At 41.4% G+C, this 20,083-nt stretch overlaps 1 protein-coding gene across 15 annotated transcripts in view; it reads right to left on the reverse strand.

The window, feature by feature from the left end:
* wnk1b (WNK lysine deficient protein kinase 1b) overlaps nt 1–19,761 on the reverse strand; it is a 116,649-nt gene extending 96,888 nt beyond the window's left edge. For all 15 annotated transcript variants that reach the window (XM_088072890.1, XM_088072889.1, XM_088072879.1 and 12 more), the window contains exons 1-2: nt 19,196–19,761; nt 14,057–15,640 (exon numbers count right to left, since the gene is read on the reverse strand). In XM_088072890.1, the coding sequence (XP_087929016.1) occupies nt 14,057–15,004 (948 nt within the window). In that variant the 5' untranslated portion in view covers nt 15,005–15,640; nt 19,196–19,761. The remainder of the gene's footprint in view (nt 1–14,056; nt 15,641–19,195) is intronic.
* Between the last annotated feature and the right edge of the window lie 322 nt (nt 19,762–20,083).

A 20,083-nucleotide genomic window follows, 5' to 3' on the forward strand; every position in this document is an offset into this window, starting at 1 on the left:
CATGCAGAGACGGGGGAGAGGGAGAACCAGAGAGCGAGACAGACACAAAATGGGAGGGCGAGTGATCAAGCGACAAACACAGACACACAGGCATGCATAGTTGCACACAGACAGAGCGCATCAATATCACACTTTGTTCTTTCAGTCTTGCGGTTCTTCAGTTCTATTTCCAGACGTAAGTGAACCTGTTAAACCCATTTTGGTTGGGTTTCTTTTTTGCTTGAATCTTGAGCATCAATTGGTTTTACTTGAACTCTCTTAATATAGACATCAGAGAGAAATGAGAAGAAGAATAATCAGTTCATCTGTTTGTGCAGCATCTACCTTTCGGACTGTCTATTGTTGGATGTTGTATGTAGCTGTATTTTGGTTACTTGTCATGACAGCTAAGCTGCACTTTTAAAGTAATAATCCAATATAACAATAATGCAATTTAATTAATACAAGTTAAAGTAATAAACCCATTTGAAGAAATGTCTGTAGTCATTTTTTATTCATGAATGTGAAAACTATTACAATATTTATGTATTTGCAGTATGATGATCTCCATTATGAACTGATGGTCGGGGGTGACTATCACAAAAAAAAAATACTGTATTAAGTTACTGCTGATGCAAACCAAACATTCCCAACTGCTAAAGCTTCATATTAAAAGCATTTAGCTTACAAAACACAGTTTAACTTTTATTATGAAGCAGTCAAAGGAAATTAAAAGTGTTTATCTGTTACTTTAGCACTTACTGCTATTGCTGTTAAAAATGCATCTGCAAAATGAGACAACAGTCATTATCTGCATTATTAGTCATTTTTTTGACAGCAGATCAGTTTTAAATAGTGCAAACAAACTCCTTTCACTGTAGGAGTATACTTTCACTGTATAAAATGATGATGAAATGAAACCGACAGTTATCATACCATATGTATTTTCTCATTTACTGTGTTGAAAAAAAAGTAAATGGATGGCTAATGCCACCTGCGCATGTGTTCCTTTTTCACTGCGTGTCAGATTTTTAACACACACTTCCTTTGAAAAATGGTTTTAAGTTATCAAAGTGTTAGAATCTCTTGTTTTCATACCATTCATTGCAACTAATAAGGATAATGATACAACCGTACACAATAATAGTTTCTCAAATGATTATTAAAACATGACTACAACCCTATCAACTCATGCTATCTCCAGCATAAAATCAGATCATGGTTGTTCACAGAATGCTAAAAGAAGAACAAATCTTGCCTGACAACTATATTAAAACAACCAATATTTTGTTTTGCTGCACCGTGAACTCTGACCAGTAGTACTGCTGATACAACCAGTAACTACAAATGTCAGCAAATCAACCAGGACTTTAATCTTGAGATTGTCATTTTAAATCAAGGCTTTCTCGTCTTTCTTTTCTTTTTTTAAATCACAATGGCGGTCTCTCAAAGAAAACAAAAAACAGCTAGCCCACAATAAGTCAGCTGATTACCAAGCATAAGCAGTACTAGCCAGCATGGTTGAATACAGAAATTTAAACTTCACTCAGAGAAAATCCAATGAGCACAAAAACACCATCTGATAAGAGGCATGAAATGTAAATTCATGAGGAGTAGAGATTCAGGCTTGTAAGACATTCACACACACACACACACACACACACACACACACACACATACACATATTTATTATATACCCCATTCCAATAAGGAATGACATCTTATCATTGGAATGTGGGGAATCTGGGAGAGATACAATGAACCCAGGGAGCTGCCCCCTCCCCAAACACACACAGAATAAGAGGTGAACACAAAGAAAGAGGAGCTCACTTGCACGTGCACACACACTTTCTACACACAGACTGAACAGCACACACACACAGCTAAATAGTCTGTGCAGAGTCATTGCCCAGACAAAAGCAAGGGCAGACTAAACACATTCAGAAAAGACACATAAACAAGCACTCAGTGTTGTAGAGCAAGCAGCCTAGACATGCAGCTCAGGTCACTTTACGCTGATGCAGATGACCGGCAGTTTAGAGACTAGATCTATTTTAGACTGAGGTCATATACACGTACACACACACACTCACAAAGGTCAAATGACGTGTGCTGATCCATTCCTGTCGACACAGTGTTGTGATTTAAATATGAAAGAGATTGTATTTTAACTTAACAGCCGCTAGACCCTCAAAAAGCACCATGGACAGACCTGCCATAAATGTTGCATGTACTGAGAAGACAGAAAACATTTTTGTGAAACAGAGAGAAACTGAAGTGCTGACAGATAGATGAAAAGAAATGGAGGCAGCAGAGTGATAAACCCCAGCATTAAAAGCTTTGAGTAGATTTTCTATTGCAGCACTTTTGTCTGGTGACAACATTTCTCAAAACTGACTTAATGACACCTGGAAATGGAATCTAAATGCCAAACTCTTTATCCTCACTGATGCATTATCATTTCCGCAGCTTGAGAAGCGAGTCAACATCAGTCCAGATGTTAGCACAAGGGTGGTGATACCACTACATTCATAAATCCCTGCTGCACTTTCGTCTTTGCTTTCTTCACAGACACCAAATACCCACTTTCTCTGTCATTCTGTACCTGTTTATACCTGGTGTAAACATGTGTCCTGAGCGATTGGATCACATGTAGACAGCTCTGAGTAAAGATATGAATGCACTAAATGTTTTCCCAATGGGTCTTGAGATTGGACCGCTCAGATCACATTCGCAGGTGCCTAATTATTTCTGCAGTGTGTACGCTAATATGTCCTGGGCCACATTGATGGACTGCCTACTCAGCTGACATGCTTGCTAATCTGACATCCCACTGGATAATGAAACCTTCTTTTGGGGCAGTTACACAGACGCATAGCTGAAGAACTGTCTGCGGAGCCGCTCTCCTTGCGAACAGCAACATCTGCCCAGTTACCATGAGCTAACACAGCAGCAACAACCGTTAAACGCCTCCAGCACGGAGTTCACACTCCTGCAGCAGAAGTCTCCTAGCAGCGCTCATCTTGTCATGAACAGAGACGGCGGGGCAAAGAGGGGCTGCAAATCAATACACTGCACGCAGCCTTATGATTAAATAAAACTGCAGTCATTAGAAATAGTACAGATTGTAAGTGCACATATAGTGTGATAAATCTCCTGCTCGTTAAAGACAGAAATTGGTCTTTGCAAATGGAAATGATTCACATGTTTATCTGCATATAGAGTGAGTGAGATCTATTACAATAAGTTACTTGAGACGCATGTGGAGATGCATATATTGCCAGGTTTGAACACAAAGACATAGAGCTGTCCACTTATGATCAGATCACCCAAGACACATGATAATACCAGATGTAAACAGACTCTGGTTTTCCAACTGTTTAATTTAGTTTAGAAATATGTGTTTTCTATTATTACAGTGGTTACAGATAATGTCCTACAATTGAAATAGGTTTCATTTCAACCAGAGCCACGTTGAACCTGTCTGGGGGAACTGGGCAGACTGGTGCTGTTTTATATATGAGAAACACTTTAGTCAGACACTAATTTCATATCAATTAAACCAAAGAGTATCATCGAGGACCTGCTCTCTCAGTTATTCTGAATAACAGGTTACAGCTAAACAGTAACATTTTCGGTGTATGATATGGTGTCTCCGGTTCATCCACTGCAGTTTCAGTCAGTCTCGGGAAGTAGAAGCTGTACATCTGATCCCAGATTTGTCATTTCTGGCTCAAAACAACGTGACCCAATCCCCTGCCTCTGATCCGCAGCTGCTGGCCAATCGTGGCTCTGAATTTCCAGGATATGATTATTCTCACAATGTCAGTATTGTTTTGCAGTTTCCTGGCAAAAAAATACATAAAAAGTGGAAAAACAATAACCCTCTTTTCGCTAATCAGGCACACACTTGCATTTAGTCATGCTACTGTGTGTGTGTGTGTGTGTGTGTGTGTGTGTGTGTGTGTGTGTGTGTGTGTGTAGCCAGTTATGTCCAAATTATAACAGAGATTCCTTCCTTAAAGACAGCACTGAATATAGTGCTGAATAGTGTTGTGGGTTCAAATGCAGGTCCTGTATTGCTACGCACACAATATGCAATGTTTTTGCATCTCTCTCTCACAGCAATGTCTAGCACATCAGAGATGCCTTGATAATAATCTTCAAAGTGGAGATTACAAAAAGATCAATGACGGAGGGAATGAGTGAGCAGCAGCGAAGGAGGAATTGGACAAAAACAGTGTGAAATTTAAGGAGGGAAAGATTGATGTCAGGGGGATTAAGATGGAGAGAGAAACAGATGAGAGAAGGAAAATAACAAGAAGAGCAGGAATAGATGGAGGAGATAAAGAGAAGGAGGAGTGATTGGAAAGAGCAAAGCTGAAACGGGGAGAAGAAAGCGAGAACTCATGAGAGAGAATAGAAAAACAGAGAGAGAGCGTTAAGCTATGTCATCATGTCTCACTGTGCAAGTCATCTAACATCTGCCTGATGCATTCAATGTCCCCGACTCACCCCTTCACACACACACAATCTCTGCATCAGCTGTAAGCATACATTGATTTTCCATGAGTCAACACACACCCGGTTTCCAATTAAGCTGCACTCTCATTATCATAAAGTACAGTTATGTGCTTATCAGCATGCTCACACATACGGATACATTCAATGTGATGTAACCTCAGACACACACCCTCAGCAGTTTCTCTCTCTTAGCTCTTTTCATTCACGGGATGACTATTTAAAAAGAAGGAGCCAAAACACTTGAGCATCTTCAGCTCCTTTGACTTGCACAAGCACACACGCTCAAAAGTCCAGTTTCAGCATTGCACTTCCCTCTCTTTTTTCTAAATAAACACAGAAAGGGGGAGGGAGAAAGCTCAATCATTTTTCACTCTGAGCACACACACACACACACACACACACACACACACACACACACACACACACACACAGTCACACATAACTAAACTGTGAGCACACATATCCCTGAGCACTATCAAGTGAGATTTATGTGTGTGTGATAAAATGCTTCACTCCCATGGGTGGAAGGTGTAGATGACGTGCAGAATTTTTGACTATATTGGAATTACTCAGCACACAGTGCGCTATTTTAAAGGAACAGAGTGTAAGATTTAGGGCATCTAGCTGTTTAGATTGCAGATTGCAACCAGCTGAAACTTCTCCATGTGCCAAGCATGAACTCTACCCATCAATTCTTAAGAAAAATAAAAAAAAAAGACTTGAAATACAAGCAGCCTTTCCTTTTTGTCTGGTTCTCCATTACCTCAGCTAGCTTTAATGCTGCATTTCAAAGGCATTGTAATGTTTTGTGATTTAAATGTGTTGACTCTTGTTTTAGTTTCTGTTGGCTTTGCTGACAGACAGCTGCGTTAACATTTTTGAAACATGTCGACTGCCCAGCCTTCAGTCTCCACTGGTTCCTCAGCTGCTCTGCACTGTGCTAACATTAGCTAGCTAATGGTGCTGCTCATTCGGCAATCATCAGCTCTCCCTGTGGCAGAGCGCGTTGCTGCGAAAAACATTATGCCAGCCCTCCGGTCTCCCCGCGTTAGTAAGCGGCTTCACTTTGAGTGCAAAACCCCTTCAGCATTGTTAAATCAGTTAGCGCCACAAGCCATGCAAACAAACAGTGGTAACAGAGCTAAGAGTGATAAAATAATAAACAATGGTAGAGGGGTTTTAGAGCTCAAAATTGTAACTGGTTGAAAATATTCTCTGCGGTTAACCAATGACAGCTCTGAACCTGGTTATTTAAACCAGTAAAATCACTGAAAAAAACAGTTCGACGTCACAAATCAGTCTTTTTTCAATGCTCTCATCATGAAAGTACTGCTAACTGGAAGCCAATGCCAAAATCTGAATGGTGCTATCTAAAGCTAGTGCTCTGGGCTACAGTACAAACATGGTTGTGCAACATAGCGGACTCCAGCAATGAAGACATGCTCTCTGTGCAGATATAAACCGCTCATTCTATGGTAACAAAAACACAATAATTGTTATTTCCAGGTAATTATACACTAAAGAAAACATACTTATTATATCATATTCCATTTCTGCCAATATAGCCCCCTAAATCGTACACACTGAACCTTTAAAACATCATTTTATTCATTGCATTTATAACACTTTTACTGCGTGAAGGTCTAGACACTTATAACACAACTGGAAACAGCACTTAGGCCATGTAACACTATGACCTTCCACTGAAATCAATACTAATGAAATTCTTAAAGGCAAGGCAGCCTGACCTTACTGTTTAGCGTTCTGGGAAACTCGAGTGTGCACACACAAACACATGATTGCACAGAGGGAAGGAAGTACTGTGCAGGGACAGTTTGCATATGAGGAAGTGTCAGCTTCTCTGTCTCCCCTCCTTTGTTGCTCGCAGCTGGTTACTGACACATGACAGAGACACAGAGGCAGCGAGGCAGAGCGTCAGTATGAACTGTGGCAGGACAAAGACACAGCAAGAGGAAGATTGAATATTATAATGAGCAATAAAATCAATGAAAAAAAGAGCTTTCCTTCATGTCCTCTTCTTATCCTCTGTCATCTGCAGATTATCTAACATCAGAGCTGAACACTTGGTGACCTCAGCCCATGGCATTTTTTGGTTTTATCACTCATAAATCCAACTGCCTGAGCTTTGAAGCTTTAATATATCTGAACTACACATCTCGCTTTGTGTGTTTATGCACGAGTGTGTCAGTGTTTGATTTGTCGGAGTTATGTGTGTGTAAAAGGTTACGGCACTCTCACTTTGACACTAAAAATTCTTTGAAATACCAGTCATTCCTGCAGTTTATATGGCAGGAAGTAAACTTGTTTGGCTTTGGTGACCGCTAGATTCTTGAGTTGAGATTCAACATTCACTGTTTTACAGCAGGACTTATTAGAGAAGAATTACAGCTTTACGAGCAGCGTTATCATGATGATGATTGATAGCTGATCTGCACAGACCTACTCCATTTACCAACAACTGTCTGGTGGGGATTTTCCATCTTCCTGACTTCAGCAATGAAAAAGCAAATTCCAGCTTTAAATTCTTTTTTCAGGTGGTTCCTGATCTGCTCAGTCTTCAAAACCAACCATCTGTCCATCACATTAAAAACACAGGAAATACCCTGCAAGTTTAAAAAACATTTCCACTTTAAGTTGTCTATTATTAAACAGTTGAGCTCATCTGCAGCGAGGCTCAGCCAAATGAATAAGTTAACAATCCTCAAAGCTAGCTGCAGTATGTGCACACACACACACACAGCCACACCCCCACTGCATACACACATGACCTCATATACAGACTTCTGATGACATTTGCTTAATTGCTACTAATAAAACAGAAACTGAGTAAATTATTTTTAGACAGCATTTCAAACATTTTACAAGAAAAAACTGCAAACACAGGGTTAGGGGGATGGTTAATACTACTTTATAGAAACTTCACAATCAATCAGCAGTGAGAGCTGGCCTCTGCCAAAGGCTTGACACAGCTGCAGTGTGCTGTTTTGTCAGGGAAATCTGAACCTCTGGACAGTCTCACCGTTTCACTTCAGCTCTGCTGCCCTGGAGTAATCTGTGGATATTTATCTCTCAGAAAAACCAGGATGCAGCTTTTACTTGCTTTTATACATGTACTAGTATATATCATCTTCTACTCAAAATATTCACATGCGATACTTCACCAATTCCAACTGTGTCATTTAAGACTGGAAATCATGTGGCAGGACAGTTTATGTGATATAATAGTTATGATAATAACAACAACAACAAGGAAAGTGCACGGATGTCCACTATGCGGCTGCCGGAGCTGATCATGGCCACTCTAGACTAGCTAGTTTCAGAGGATACAATATAATAACAAGGATTAATGTATTTTTATTAACTAAAACGCAGCCACAAGTCTTTGATCGATGTCATTTATAACTGGACTTTGAACGGTATCAACTTTATATGTAGGCTACGGCACAAGAAAGAAGGAAGTAACAACAATTAATCGACTTGAATTGCCTTTGGCTTTGAACTGTGCTATTTAATGAAAATTGCCTTTTCCCAAACAAACACACTGAAACGCACCCTGTATAATTATAAGCAGCAGACAGAACAAACCGGGTCGCAGCCATAGCAGCCCAAATGTGGAAGAGCTGTGCTTTGTGGAATTGTCCCTCCTGGCTCCATTAAGATGTCGGTGAAGATAACAAAAAAGGTGATTTATTCATTTCGTATTGCACCTAACTTCAGAAGAGTCTGGAATTTATTTGCAGATGCTCGGTTTCAAAATAAGAACAAACTATTTGATGGATGTAACTTTTTGAGCCATGACAAAAGCAAAAACGTGGCGTACAGCAGACTATGTAAACTATATAGCTTGCTTTTAAGCCGAGTCGACTTTTAGAAAACTTGTGTCCCTAATCGATCGGTTAAGAGGAGTGAGGAGTCAGCAGTCAATGATGGTATAAAACAATCAATAACACAGTTGGGGTTTTTTTAACAGTTGTGAATAATTGTAACTACGAGAGGTCTTTGAGCATACAATCGTACATGTGCACAAGAAATACGAGACTGATAGTCCAATAGTTGGCAAAATTTACTGCAGACAGACAGATACACACACTCATGCACACGACCAAATGCATGATATCTGCTGGGCGTAATATTAGTTTTTGCAAAGGCTGTTTTTCCATTATCTTAAAAATGTATACAGACACTTTCTGTGAAGGCGAAGCCTCGTCATTTGCATTTATAATTTGAGATAAAGTTGTAACAGATAATAAATAGTTCAGTGAAACTGCCTTTGGGACATAAAACTTTTTATATGATAAACACTCTTCATAAACATCTCAATGCCCTTCTTTTTGCTCCAGCTCTCCCTCACTCTGCGCTTCCCTTCCTCCAACCTAATCTTTTCTCCCTCCCTCTGGCCTTCTACCAGCACATGGGCCGATTTTAGGCCAGTACCAGGTTAAAATGGGTCATCACTATAAACAAAGTGCCGCAATGCTAAAATTGGACACAGTGAGCCATATTTATTAGCCTTGTTAGATTAATTTTGCATATGTCAGGAGACAGCAGTGATATGACTTAGTAATACAACTCCTCACATACAAAAAGAATGAAATTGCAATAAAAAAAACAATAAGAATTTATGAGTTTGATGAAAAAACACAAATATTCTGCATTGGTGCAATACTTGCATATTCCAACAGAGCTGTCTGAGCCCAGTTTCCCTCCGAAGGCACCGACTGAATGACCGTTATTGGAGGAGAGCCTCGGAGCCCCAAAAGTGTACGTGTGTGCTTGTGTATGTGTGAGGAGGGGGCTAATCCGCCTTGTGTAGCTGTTGAGAGAGAATTTTCAAGGTCTTTGAGTGCCAGTGGAGCTAAGAGCCTAAGGTCACACACACACACACACACACACACACACACACACACACACACACACACACACACACACACACACACACACACACAAGGACTCGGGGGTCCCTCTTTTTTTCATCCTCAGTTTCTCTGCTCCTCTCCCTCCCCCTCATCCTCCCTTTTCATTTCCTTTGTCTTTTCTCTCCCACTTTTTCCTCCCTCCCTCCCTCCTCCCCATGTTTCCCGTTTCTCTATTCTCCCACTGAACTCCCCACACGAGCACCACCCTCTTTCTTAAACTCCCACTCTTGAGCTTTCCCGCTGCCAACACCTGATCACCTCCGACCACATGTGCTCCAAAAGTTCTCAAAAACACAATTTTCTGTTCTAATTTTTTTTCCCATTTAATCCCCTTTTGCTCTTTTACATCTCTGTCATACCCCCTCTACTAAAGGTATCTGAATGCTGAACAGGCTCCTAGTGATCGCCTCACACACAAGGGGGCTGAACTTTGCCCTTTACCCCTCCTCCCTCCATCCCCTGCCCTCTTCTCCTTTCTTTACCCCCCTCTTACTGCCTTGTAGTTGACTCATTCTCTTAACTTTATCCTAGTTTTATGGAGCATGTATGCACTTCTGTTGTCACTTGGTGGAAGTTGTTTTGATTGCGTGCTAACAGCTCACTGCTGTCCTCAAGTGATTTTGAAGCCACAGTGATGAAACTGCTTGTTTGGTCTCACCAACCAGTCCCAATCCCCCAAAAATTTCATTAACAGTGCAATAAAACAAAACAAAAGTTGCAATTCCTTAAATTTGAGATGCTACACAATAATGAATTCATCCCACAATTCATTCACCATTCTTGCCACTTCATTAACCACAAACACGCAGATAGTAACAGTATTGATGTTTGGTTATCTGCTGCAGCGACAATAACTCCTACAACAATCTATCAGCATCAAACCTTCTATTTTCACACCATTTCCTGTCACACTGTTTTTCGTCAGGAGGTAGGAGGTGGGGGTGATATTGACCAATTCATTGGCTGTAGGCTTTTTTCCTGTTCGTAACTATCTCCATTATATTGGCCTTTAAATATCGACCATCGATCAACCTCAATTTTCAAGTAATTTAACAAAAAAATCATCAACACTAAAGCTATTTCTACGTTCAAGATTAAACTGATGACAAACATTTCTCTTTCTCCTTTTTCTCTCATTCCAGGAGAACTGCGTCAGCCTCTTCTTTCCCATCCATCATCTTCCACCCAATCTAACAAAGCACCTTCAGATAAGCTACTGAGTGACCTTCCTCCTGTCTCTCCACTCCCTCTATCTGTTCATCAATCTATTTCTTAACTAAAGCTTAAGCAAACTATCCGCTCTACTATCTGCTCTTTCCCCCTCCTCTTTCTCTTCCTCTGCGTCCATCCATCTAAGCGGTCTCAAAGTAAAACAGAAGTTAACCTGCTTTGGATCATGTGCACAAGAATGTAAAGACACAACCCCCCGAATCTCCCTCTGAAAACACACACATACTAGAATTTAAACATATTACACGGATGAAAAGACACACACAGACAGACACACAGATACACACCGACACACACACACACATATACGTACAAACGCACATTTGCCCGGAAAACCGACAAGTTCCAGATGATCACTACTCCCACAGATCTCTAGTTCCCATGCCCACCCAGTGAGTGAATGTGATTGGTTGTTATGTGTGTGTCTGTGCGTGTGTGTGTGTGTGTGTGTGTGTGTGTGTGTGTGCATGTAACATTACTCCCACCATTCTGCCACATGTCAGCAGTTGCTCAGTCATCTTTGACACACACGCACGCACGCACGCACGCACGCACGCACGCACGCACGCACGCACGCACGCACGCACGCACGCACGCACGCACACACGCACACACACACACACACACACACACACACACACACACACACACACACATTCACCGGATTATAGCCCGGCTCTGCAGAAATGTACTTGTCTCTGCATGCATATAGCCGAGTCACCGCAGGCCTTCAATACCCTTATATAACACATGCAGTATACAATGTTTAATGGAACTTTTCATTCCAGTGATCGAGGGCATTTTCAATACCCCATTTGCATTAAATCACTGATGTATCTTCCGATTTATCTTTAGATTATTTAACCAAACTGAAATCATTATTAAAATCAATCCAAGTTCTGAATCTGACCTGATAAAGACCTCTGGACAGTCTCACCGTTTCACTTCAGCTCTGAAGTGAAACGGTGAGTAAGGATGCAGCTTTTATTTGCTTTTAAACATGTACTAGTATATATCATCTTCTACTCAAAATATTTACATGTGATACTTGCGATACTTCACCAATTCACCCATTTGACCCAAAACATTCGGTTTCCTTCTTTGACAAGCAAGAGAGGCAGAACGAGAAAGAAAGAGGCAGGGGTGGCAGAGTGAGAAGGCTCGACAGAGGCTTTGTTTTCTGATAAACAAGCTGGCGTTTCCTTGACGCAGGGCATCAGGCGAAGCTGATTTTAGCTCCTGGGATTCAGGAGGACTCGAGGAGCATCTTGTGATGGAGATGACAAGAAAACAACCGTGCAGCCCCGCAGGAAATAACTGCACACTGAGAGACACAAACACATGCAGATTTGCACAGAAAACAGTCTCACCTCGATGTACTTTTATGATTCTAATTAATTTAACTTAAGTATGCTGAAAATGTGGAGCAGGACAGAAAAGCTAGCCTAGGTTATTCATGCCTTTCAATCCACAAGGAGAAAAAAAAACTTCTCTGTGATTTCTGACGTATTACAAATTACCATCGGTATGTGGCTAATTGTGTTATCCCCTTTCCCTAATATTTCCTGTCATTCTACAGAAAAACTGTACTAAAAAAAGTTAAAAAGCCAAAATTTGATCTTGTAAATTTCTTCTTCTGGCACAGTTACAAGTGTTTCATCAGGGCAAGCAGTTCCACATGAGTCCATGTCATTGTTTTCTTCTTCTGCTAAAACCTCAGCTCAGTCAGAGCCCTGAGTGTCATATGACTGAGACTGTTATTCTCCAAAAACTGAACGCACTTCTGTCTCTGTGAACGCTTGTCGATAAGACAAGCTGCAAAGACACTCCTTCCAGCCAACATAAACACATCTAACTCCTCCGCGCGTGTCTTGCTCACACTTTCTGTCCCTCTCTTGCTTTCTGAAACACACACACTTATGGCAGAAGTTGCATCAGTGCACCAAAATGTAGCAACAGCATCCTGTGGTGAACCGTGTGCCATCCTGTCTCATGTTTCACACTGTGTGCAAGATGCAGTCTTTTTTTTTTTGCAAACCTTTACAAACAGAGAGCTTTACACAGTAGAGCCAGGCTGGTTATAGCCACGGAGAGAGATTATACTGGAGCAGATAGAGAAGTAAATCTGTCCTGTTCAAGGGCACCATGACTGGGAAAAGTAGGTGAGGGATGAAACAATGTCACTTATTCACTTTCAGTACCCTGAATTTCTCAGACAGTCTGGGGATTTCAACATTAGCCATTAACCTTTGGGATACTGTTGTCCTGCTAATTCATCCTACATTTTACAGATAACAAACTGCAACAGCAATCAGGAAATTTAACACTAATTTTTTTAGGCCTTGATTGTTCTGCATCCTCTTCTTCATTCAGGGCTCCTTTATGCAACTTGTGGTAGTCGTAACCGGACGCACTGCAGCATCCTTTCACACACATTTTAAGAATCAACCGTTGATACGAGAGGCTCTGAGCAAGTGAAGGATGTGGCAACGAAAAAACAAAACCATGAGTAATAAGAAAAGAAGTGTCTGATCAAAAGTGACATGCAGGAGTTGCACCATTACTCCCTGGTTTGCCAGATTTTCATGCAAAAATCAGAGTAACCAAAGAGAGGATTTTGGCAAGACTCAACTGTGTTTCAACATTTTACAAATACAAATTTGGCCAAGCAGCTGCTGCAAGAACAGGCCAATGATGTAAAAACATTATAACCAGCCAACCAAATATTTTCAAGCGGTGGAATCCATCATTTATAGTCAAAAACAACAGTGTGAGCATCTCTGGAAGACAAATATGACAGCTACGGTGATGTCAATGTAACAGGGCACTCAAATTCACTCACAGCGTAACACAACTTTAAGTGAAGACATAGAGCTCAAGAGGAAATCTGCAATTAAAAGCAAGGACACTCAAAAGTGAGCTAAACTGAGCCAAACCATGAACATGAACAACCTCTTTGGTGTTGCACATCTTGTTGATGGGAAACATCTAAATGTTTCCCCAACTGTTGCACTTTGCCGCCTGCAGGTAGGACGACAGCCCTTCTAAACTAGTCACGCTTTAACTAAAATGCAGCAAAAATCAAAACATCAAACTTTAGCCTAGATGTAATCTGAACCAGTATCTCAGTCTCAATCAGATGGTGATCTCATATCATGAAAAGGAAAAGCATCTGGGTGAGCAGGGAGTTCTCACATATCAGTAACTTCACAATCTCAAGGTAGAAACAGGACATGAAAGAAATAATAAAAAGAGATTAAAATCAGCACCTGAATGGGATTTACCTTAGGGACGACCACAACCACAAAATGACATTCAATTAAAGCCAGATAAAAAAGGAGGCGACAGAGCAAAGGCCCTGAAGACCTGACAGTTTACGGACTCACCTGGAGTTCACACCACGCCACCTCCACTGTCGTCTCCGTATCCAGGCCCTTGTACACAGTCTTAAAGGACCCTCTTCCAATCTCAATGTCAAATTTTAGGAAGCGCCCATCTGGTGAGGTCCCCACAGCTTTTGTCTCCGCCTCCTCTATATCCTCTTGCACTCGTTTTTCGGCCTCCCTCTGCTCTGCCCGTGCTTTGGCTAGCCCCTTCTCCTCCTCCGTCTCCCTCTCTTTCTCGTCATTTGGACTACTAACACAACCCCCGTCCACGTGTTCTATCGCTTTTCTATCTTTTGCCACTTGTTGCGTGTCCTCCAAGCCTCTGGGACGCAATGTGACATCAGGCTGTTTGCCTGCAGTTCTGTCGGTAACATCCAATACTGTCGGGCTGGGCTCTTTTACCGCCCCATCTGCACCATGTTCTTTAGCAGTACTACTTTTGGGATCAGCAACAGTGATACTGCCCTCACTGAAAACTTCCTCAGCATTTGCTATGTGCCCCTCTGCAACAGGCCCACTGAGCCCAACACCAGGCTGAAGGGCCGAGCTTTGCACATATCTTGGGACCTTGCCACCTTCGGCATCACAAACCCCAGGTCCAGAACCTGAGGGCTGTGGTGATAAGAAGGTGGGAAGCCCTTCACAGTCTGGAGGTGAGGTGAGTATAACAGCCGCCTTGCTGGGCAGATCCAAAGCTGTGGCGTTGGAGTCGCAAATGACACTCCGGCGGAAGAAACGGTGCTCTGCTATTTTAGAGTCTCTATCCATGGTGTGGCGCCGACGTTGGACCTCAGGGTGTCCGCTGAGCCTCTCCACAACATGCGAGTCTGAACTAGCAGAGCCGTTCACATTCTTAGGGGGGGACTGGGGTGATGGACAGGGAGAGGCAGAGGGAGGAGGGGGGGCCGGGGCAATGAATTTCACCGCTTTGCCGTTGCTTTCGGACATTCTTCCACAAGGCTTTGACCACAAAAATTAATTCTGTACGTATAAATATGTGGGCAACAATTTCTACTAGCAAGCTTTTTTTTTCAAACGAAAAGCTCTCCAGCCGCCGATGAAACTCCAGGAAAAAGAAAAGGGATAAGTAACTCTTCCGCCGCTTCACAATGTCAACTGTTTCAACAAGACAACCTACAGTTCCTACAAGGCCCTTCTGTACAGGGCTCAGGGAAGCCCCAAGAGAGAGGCAGGGGCTTTCGCTCAAAGATTGGGGAGGGAGGGGACGAAAGCCAGTCAATAGAGGGGGGGTGCAAGCACTGCAATGTGGTGACAACCGTCAAATTAACACCCGAATCCATCCTGTTGCCAACATCCAGAGAGGGACATCCACGACATGGAAAGACTGGAGATATAACAGACCAGTGTGGCCTCCCGCAGGCTGATAAAGCAAAATATGTTTGGAATCCAGTCTGTTACAGCTTGACTTGGAGGTTTGGTGAAGTTTTTGTAAGAGCAGTCCTGCTTGTTGAGGATTGGACACCCTGGAGAGGTCGCTGGACTTTCTGGTAAGGCCAGACAGAAGGCTAGGTAGGCCTAGCCTGGCCTAGCCTGGCCCGGCTTGATCTGCTTCAGCCCTTGTCCCTGGAAATAAAAAAAAAGAGAAGGAGGACAGCTGTAAGTTTAAACTGCCTTTTCTTAATATATCTGACCAATCAGCACAAAATTCATCATCTGCTTCCACTTGACAACTAACCCAACCAACTAAAGCGACCCCCAAATGAGGCTCCCCGCTAGAGTGGCCACTAGAACATACTGCCAGATACAACAACATTTGACCACTATTTGGCCAGTGACCAGCAGAATGAGTGACAGAGGCAGAGTGGGAAATGAAAATCAGCCAAACGCTGCAATTTTTGGTTGCAAATGACAAATCTGTCAGCTTCCCCAACCACTAAGCAGATATGAAATCCCAAATTAAACATTCTTTTCCTCAATAATTTGGTTGGTAAAATAGTGAATCTAAAGAAAAAGGGTTTGATACGCCAAAATGTGACTATTCTCATTCATTTAAGCACTGTCTTAAGCAATTCATTATTCTAGTTTGGCTGTCGGAGGATTAACCAGACTTTGAGCCCCCAAAAGTCTCTTGATTTGAGATTTATCACTGAATATCTGACATGGGTTGAGCCCAGCACAATCTTTCAAGGAACACTATGAAGGATTTATTTGCATCGAGTGTTGAGGATTGTGGATTGCAATCAGCTGAAACTTCTTCCATGAGCAAAGCGTGGTTGGAATTCTCAGACTTTCAGGGGGGCAGACGTACTTTCTCTAATGCTGTTTGGCCATTGCGAAAATGCAAAAACTTGAATAGGCCTATCTAAAGCCAGTGTTAAGTTTGTCTGGTCTTGGCTACAGTGGAAAAATGTTGGACTCTGCCCTCTATGTAGGTTTCAATTTTGGTGTAACAAAAACGCAAGGATTTATTTTTTCAGGTGATTATACACAAAAGAAAGAAATATCCCCCTAAATCCTACACACTGGACCTTTAATCTTCAACTCGAGCTTGTTAACACGAAAGAGAGCTACATCCCACCCCAACCTTTCCTTCCAAATTGCCCCTGTGTAGTTAATGCAGAGGAGTGATGCAGCAGTGTGTGTGCCTAATTGCTCGATGCTCCAAATTTAGCCCAAAGTCACCACTGACGGGTGGACCTCAAGTTTAGGCGACTCTGTGGCAATTCAACAGCTTAGCACGACAGGGGAGAGGGGGCACTCAGAGTGACAGAGATAGAACCACTACACAGAACCACAGAAGTGCTCAAGTGTAGCACACTGCCAAATTGCACTACAGAAAGCTACCTAAGTGGGAGGAATTATGCTTCATTCAAAGTGAATTAATTCATGTATGTGCAAGACTTAACTCCATTGAGGCACAAAGAAACATGCAGAAATTGTCACATTATTTGTTTAATCATAGATAGTTTTTTCAATTAAATCTGTTCCCTATAACTGTGGATTTAAAGCAACTTTGCATAGACTAAAAGTGTGTCTGTTAACTGCAAAAACCAATTTCACATATATCAGCCCTGATGGTGTATGACCCGTTCATAGCAAAACATAGTCTGCACAGTCTGCAAGAAAGGATCTCAAGTTAATAAGTCAAATTCCTCTGCAGCACACAGAACATGACATATGTTGTTGTTCAGAGAATACTTTTAAATCTTACTGGGCTAAATTTGTCCTGATGGCTTCATTTGTCCCAATAGGCTACTGTATACTGTCTCAGTTAAGAGAAGTAGGTGAAGGGTTAGCACTGAAGAGGTCACAGTAGTGCCTTAAAGCCACCAGCAGGTACAGTCTGAGAGCTGTTTCTACCTTCTCTTTAGTAAAATCTCTCCTGTGCAGCTTTGTATATTTTTTTAATATATATAAATGTTTGTATAATGATATGCTATGAACCGGTTTTCTCTTACAGTAATCCCTATTTGGCATTTAATGACACCTGACAGCTCTAGGGGTTAAGAGAAGTCATTTATTTAACCACTAGTAGAAAAGCATCTGGCTTTTTTGTTGTTGTGATTATGACATGTAGTTTATTTAAGAAATGAGCCATGAGAAGATGTTTTTGTAGTGATCTCACACCAGCTAGGGGGTGTTGTTCGGTGTAACTCCTCTTCCATATACAGTTAAAGGAATACTTCACCCAAAAAAAATGACCATTTGAACATCAATTAGTCATGCCATGTTACCCTGAATTCATTAAGATATCTGTTTTTTTTTTGCCAGCCTCTATGGAAAATAGCTAACATACTGATACCTGAATTTATTGATTGTTCAACAACAGCAAAACTATATCAAAACAACTTCTTATAAACTCACATAACTTTCGCAGTATCACTACTATCCAAACACATGCATTTTCGCTGAAAATCTTAGTATCAGAGTCTGGCTTTGAAGAGAGCATAGCTAAGTTTCACTTGCGGTTGAGTTTCAAATAGTAACATTTTGGTGAAAATGCATTTTAAGTTTTGCTATTGCTTAACAGGGTCCCCAAAAAAACAGTTAATCACTGTGTTCGCCTTTTTCTGTGGAGGCACATGAAAAAAACTGCATTTTCTTCACAAAGTCAAGGTAACACAGTGTATCTAACTGATTTACAAATTGACATTTTAGTGGGTGAAGCATTTAAAATTTTACACAGGAGCAGCCAGAAAACAGAACCAAATTAGTAAATTAAAATTTAATTCAAAACCTATAACAAAAGCTATCTAATTTACCTTAGATAGTTTTAAGGTAAATTCTGCAACATTGTTATTACTTAATGTAAATATTGAATGATTTTCACGTGACAGGTAAGAACACAAAATTATCACGTGTGATGCTTCAACCAATCGGAGCTGTCCTTTCATAGCTACGTTGGTCTGGCCACCTTAGATCAGCCTATATTACGCAAATGTTAAAATGTTTTGCAACTAAAGTATAAAAAGTATTGGTTTGCAGCTGTTATAGAACATATAATTTATACAGTTTCTGATGAATAAAACATGTTTTGCTGTTTTTGCAGGTGGCATAGGTTCCGTTAGCAGGTTTCCTGTCAAATAAACTGCATGTAAACATTAAAGCATGGCCAAAACTGGCTGGTCAAACTTACTTTCAGATAGAAGTAGAAGGCTAGAATTACAAAATAATATCAAAACTATTATAAAACTGTAAAGGATTTGTTGTGATAAGCATCAATACATCACTAGTGCACGCCAACAATTAAATGAAATCCATTCGTTAAGCTCGGATCATTAAAACCTGATTTAAAAAAGATGTTCATCCTGTTAAAAGGAGCACAGGAGCAATTAAAAAGTCCCGGGTGCATGGCAGTCGTTAAGGAGCTTACTGGTGATACAGGCTAACGTGACAAAATGTATATATTAAGTTGCGTAAAAACATGCATTTAAATGCTTAAAAAATAAGTTACTATGTGGGCTGGAAAGAGTGCAAGACTATTTTAAATGTCCTGAATCGTCAGGTTTGTACAAACTGAGCAGCAGACCGTGCAGTGAGGGGCTCACTGCTGCCTGTTGAGGAACTCAAAAAAACGAGGCTATGCAGCTAACTTTGCCTAAAGGCAAAAACAATACGCGAGCAAAACAGTCACGATTTATATAAAGCATTATAATAAACCAAAAAATGTACCGTTACCTATTACATTGGTGTTGGTTGTGATGGCACCGTAGAAAAATAAAGGTAAAACTTGATTTAAAAGCCCGTAACTCCTCTGCAGTGGGGGTCCGCTTCGACACAGCACAAATGTCAGTATAGTGCGTCACATTAAAGCCACAGTTGGTTGCCGAAAACCCCGAAAAAAGACGCTATTTACAAAAAAAATAACTTAACGTTATCCTTCTCAAAAAGGTCCGAACAGCGTAGCGGTGAGCGGTATGAGTAGCAGCCGACAGACAGACACCTCCCACCGGGCAGAGAAGCCAAGTTCGCTCGCTGTTGTCGCGGCGGCTCTGGTACTTCTTTCTGTCTGTCTCTGTGTTGTCTGTGTCCGGGTCTCTGCAACCAAAACGGTCACTGTTTCACTCAAAGATGCTTTATCCTCATCCGCATCAACATCCAGTCCGCTCCTGTGGCCACTGCTTCGCTCCTCTTGGCTTGTGTGGTGCAATAAATCCGCTGTGATCCACAGTTATTCCCTGTTTTCAAGCCATAGGACGGCGGCTCCGTCTGCTCTCTGCTCTTCTCTGGCGATGACTCGACAAGGCGACGGTACTGCTTTCACACAGACGTGCCGCGTCAAGCAGTCTCCATTAAACCCGGATCATACAGGAAAAGAGCTGTCCTTTCAAATTAAAACGAAAATATCTATCGTCAAAAACCCCAAACACACTGATGACCTCTGTGTGTGTGTGTGTGTTTTTAAACAGTGTTTACAACACACTACACACACACACAGGTTACGTCTAACTATTGTATATTTTCCCCGTGCAGGAATGCCTTCTTTTGGCATTTGTAAATATGGCTTTTTAACCCAACTTAAAATAGTAATCAATTGTAATCAATAGCCTTAATAAATTATTTTTT

The sequence above is a fragment of the Plectropomus leopardus genome, chromosome 22 (genome assembly GCF_026936395.1).
Source record: "Plectropomus leopardus strain MGB_pleo_1.0 chromosome 22, ASM2693639v1, whole genome shotgun sequence".
In the NCBI taxonomy this organism is placed as follows: Eukaryota; Metazoa; Chordata; class Actinopteri; order Perciformes; family Serranidae; genus Plectropomus; species Plectropomus leopardus.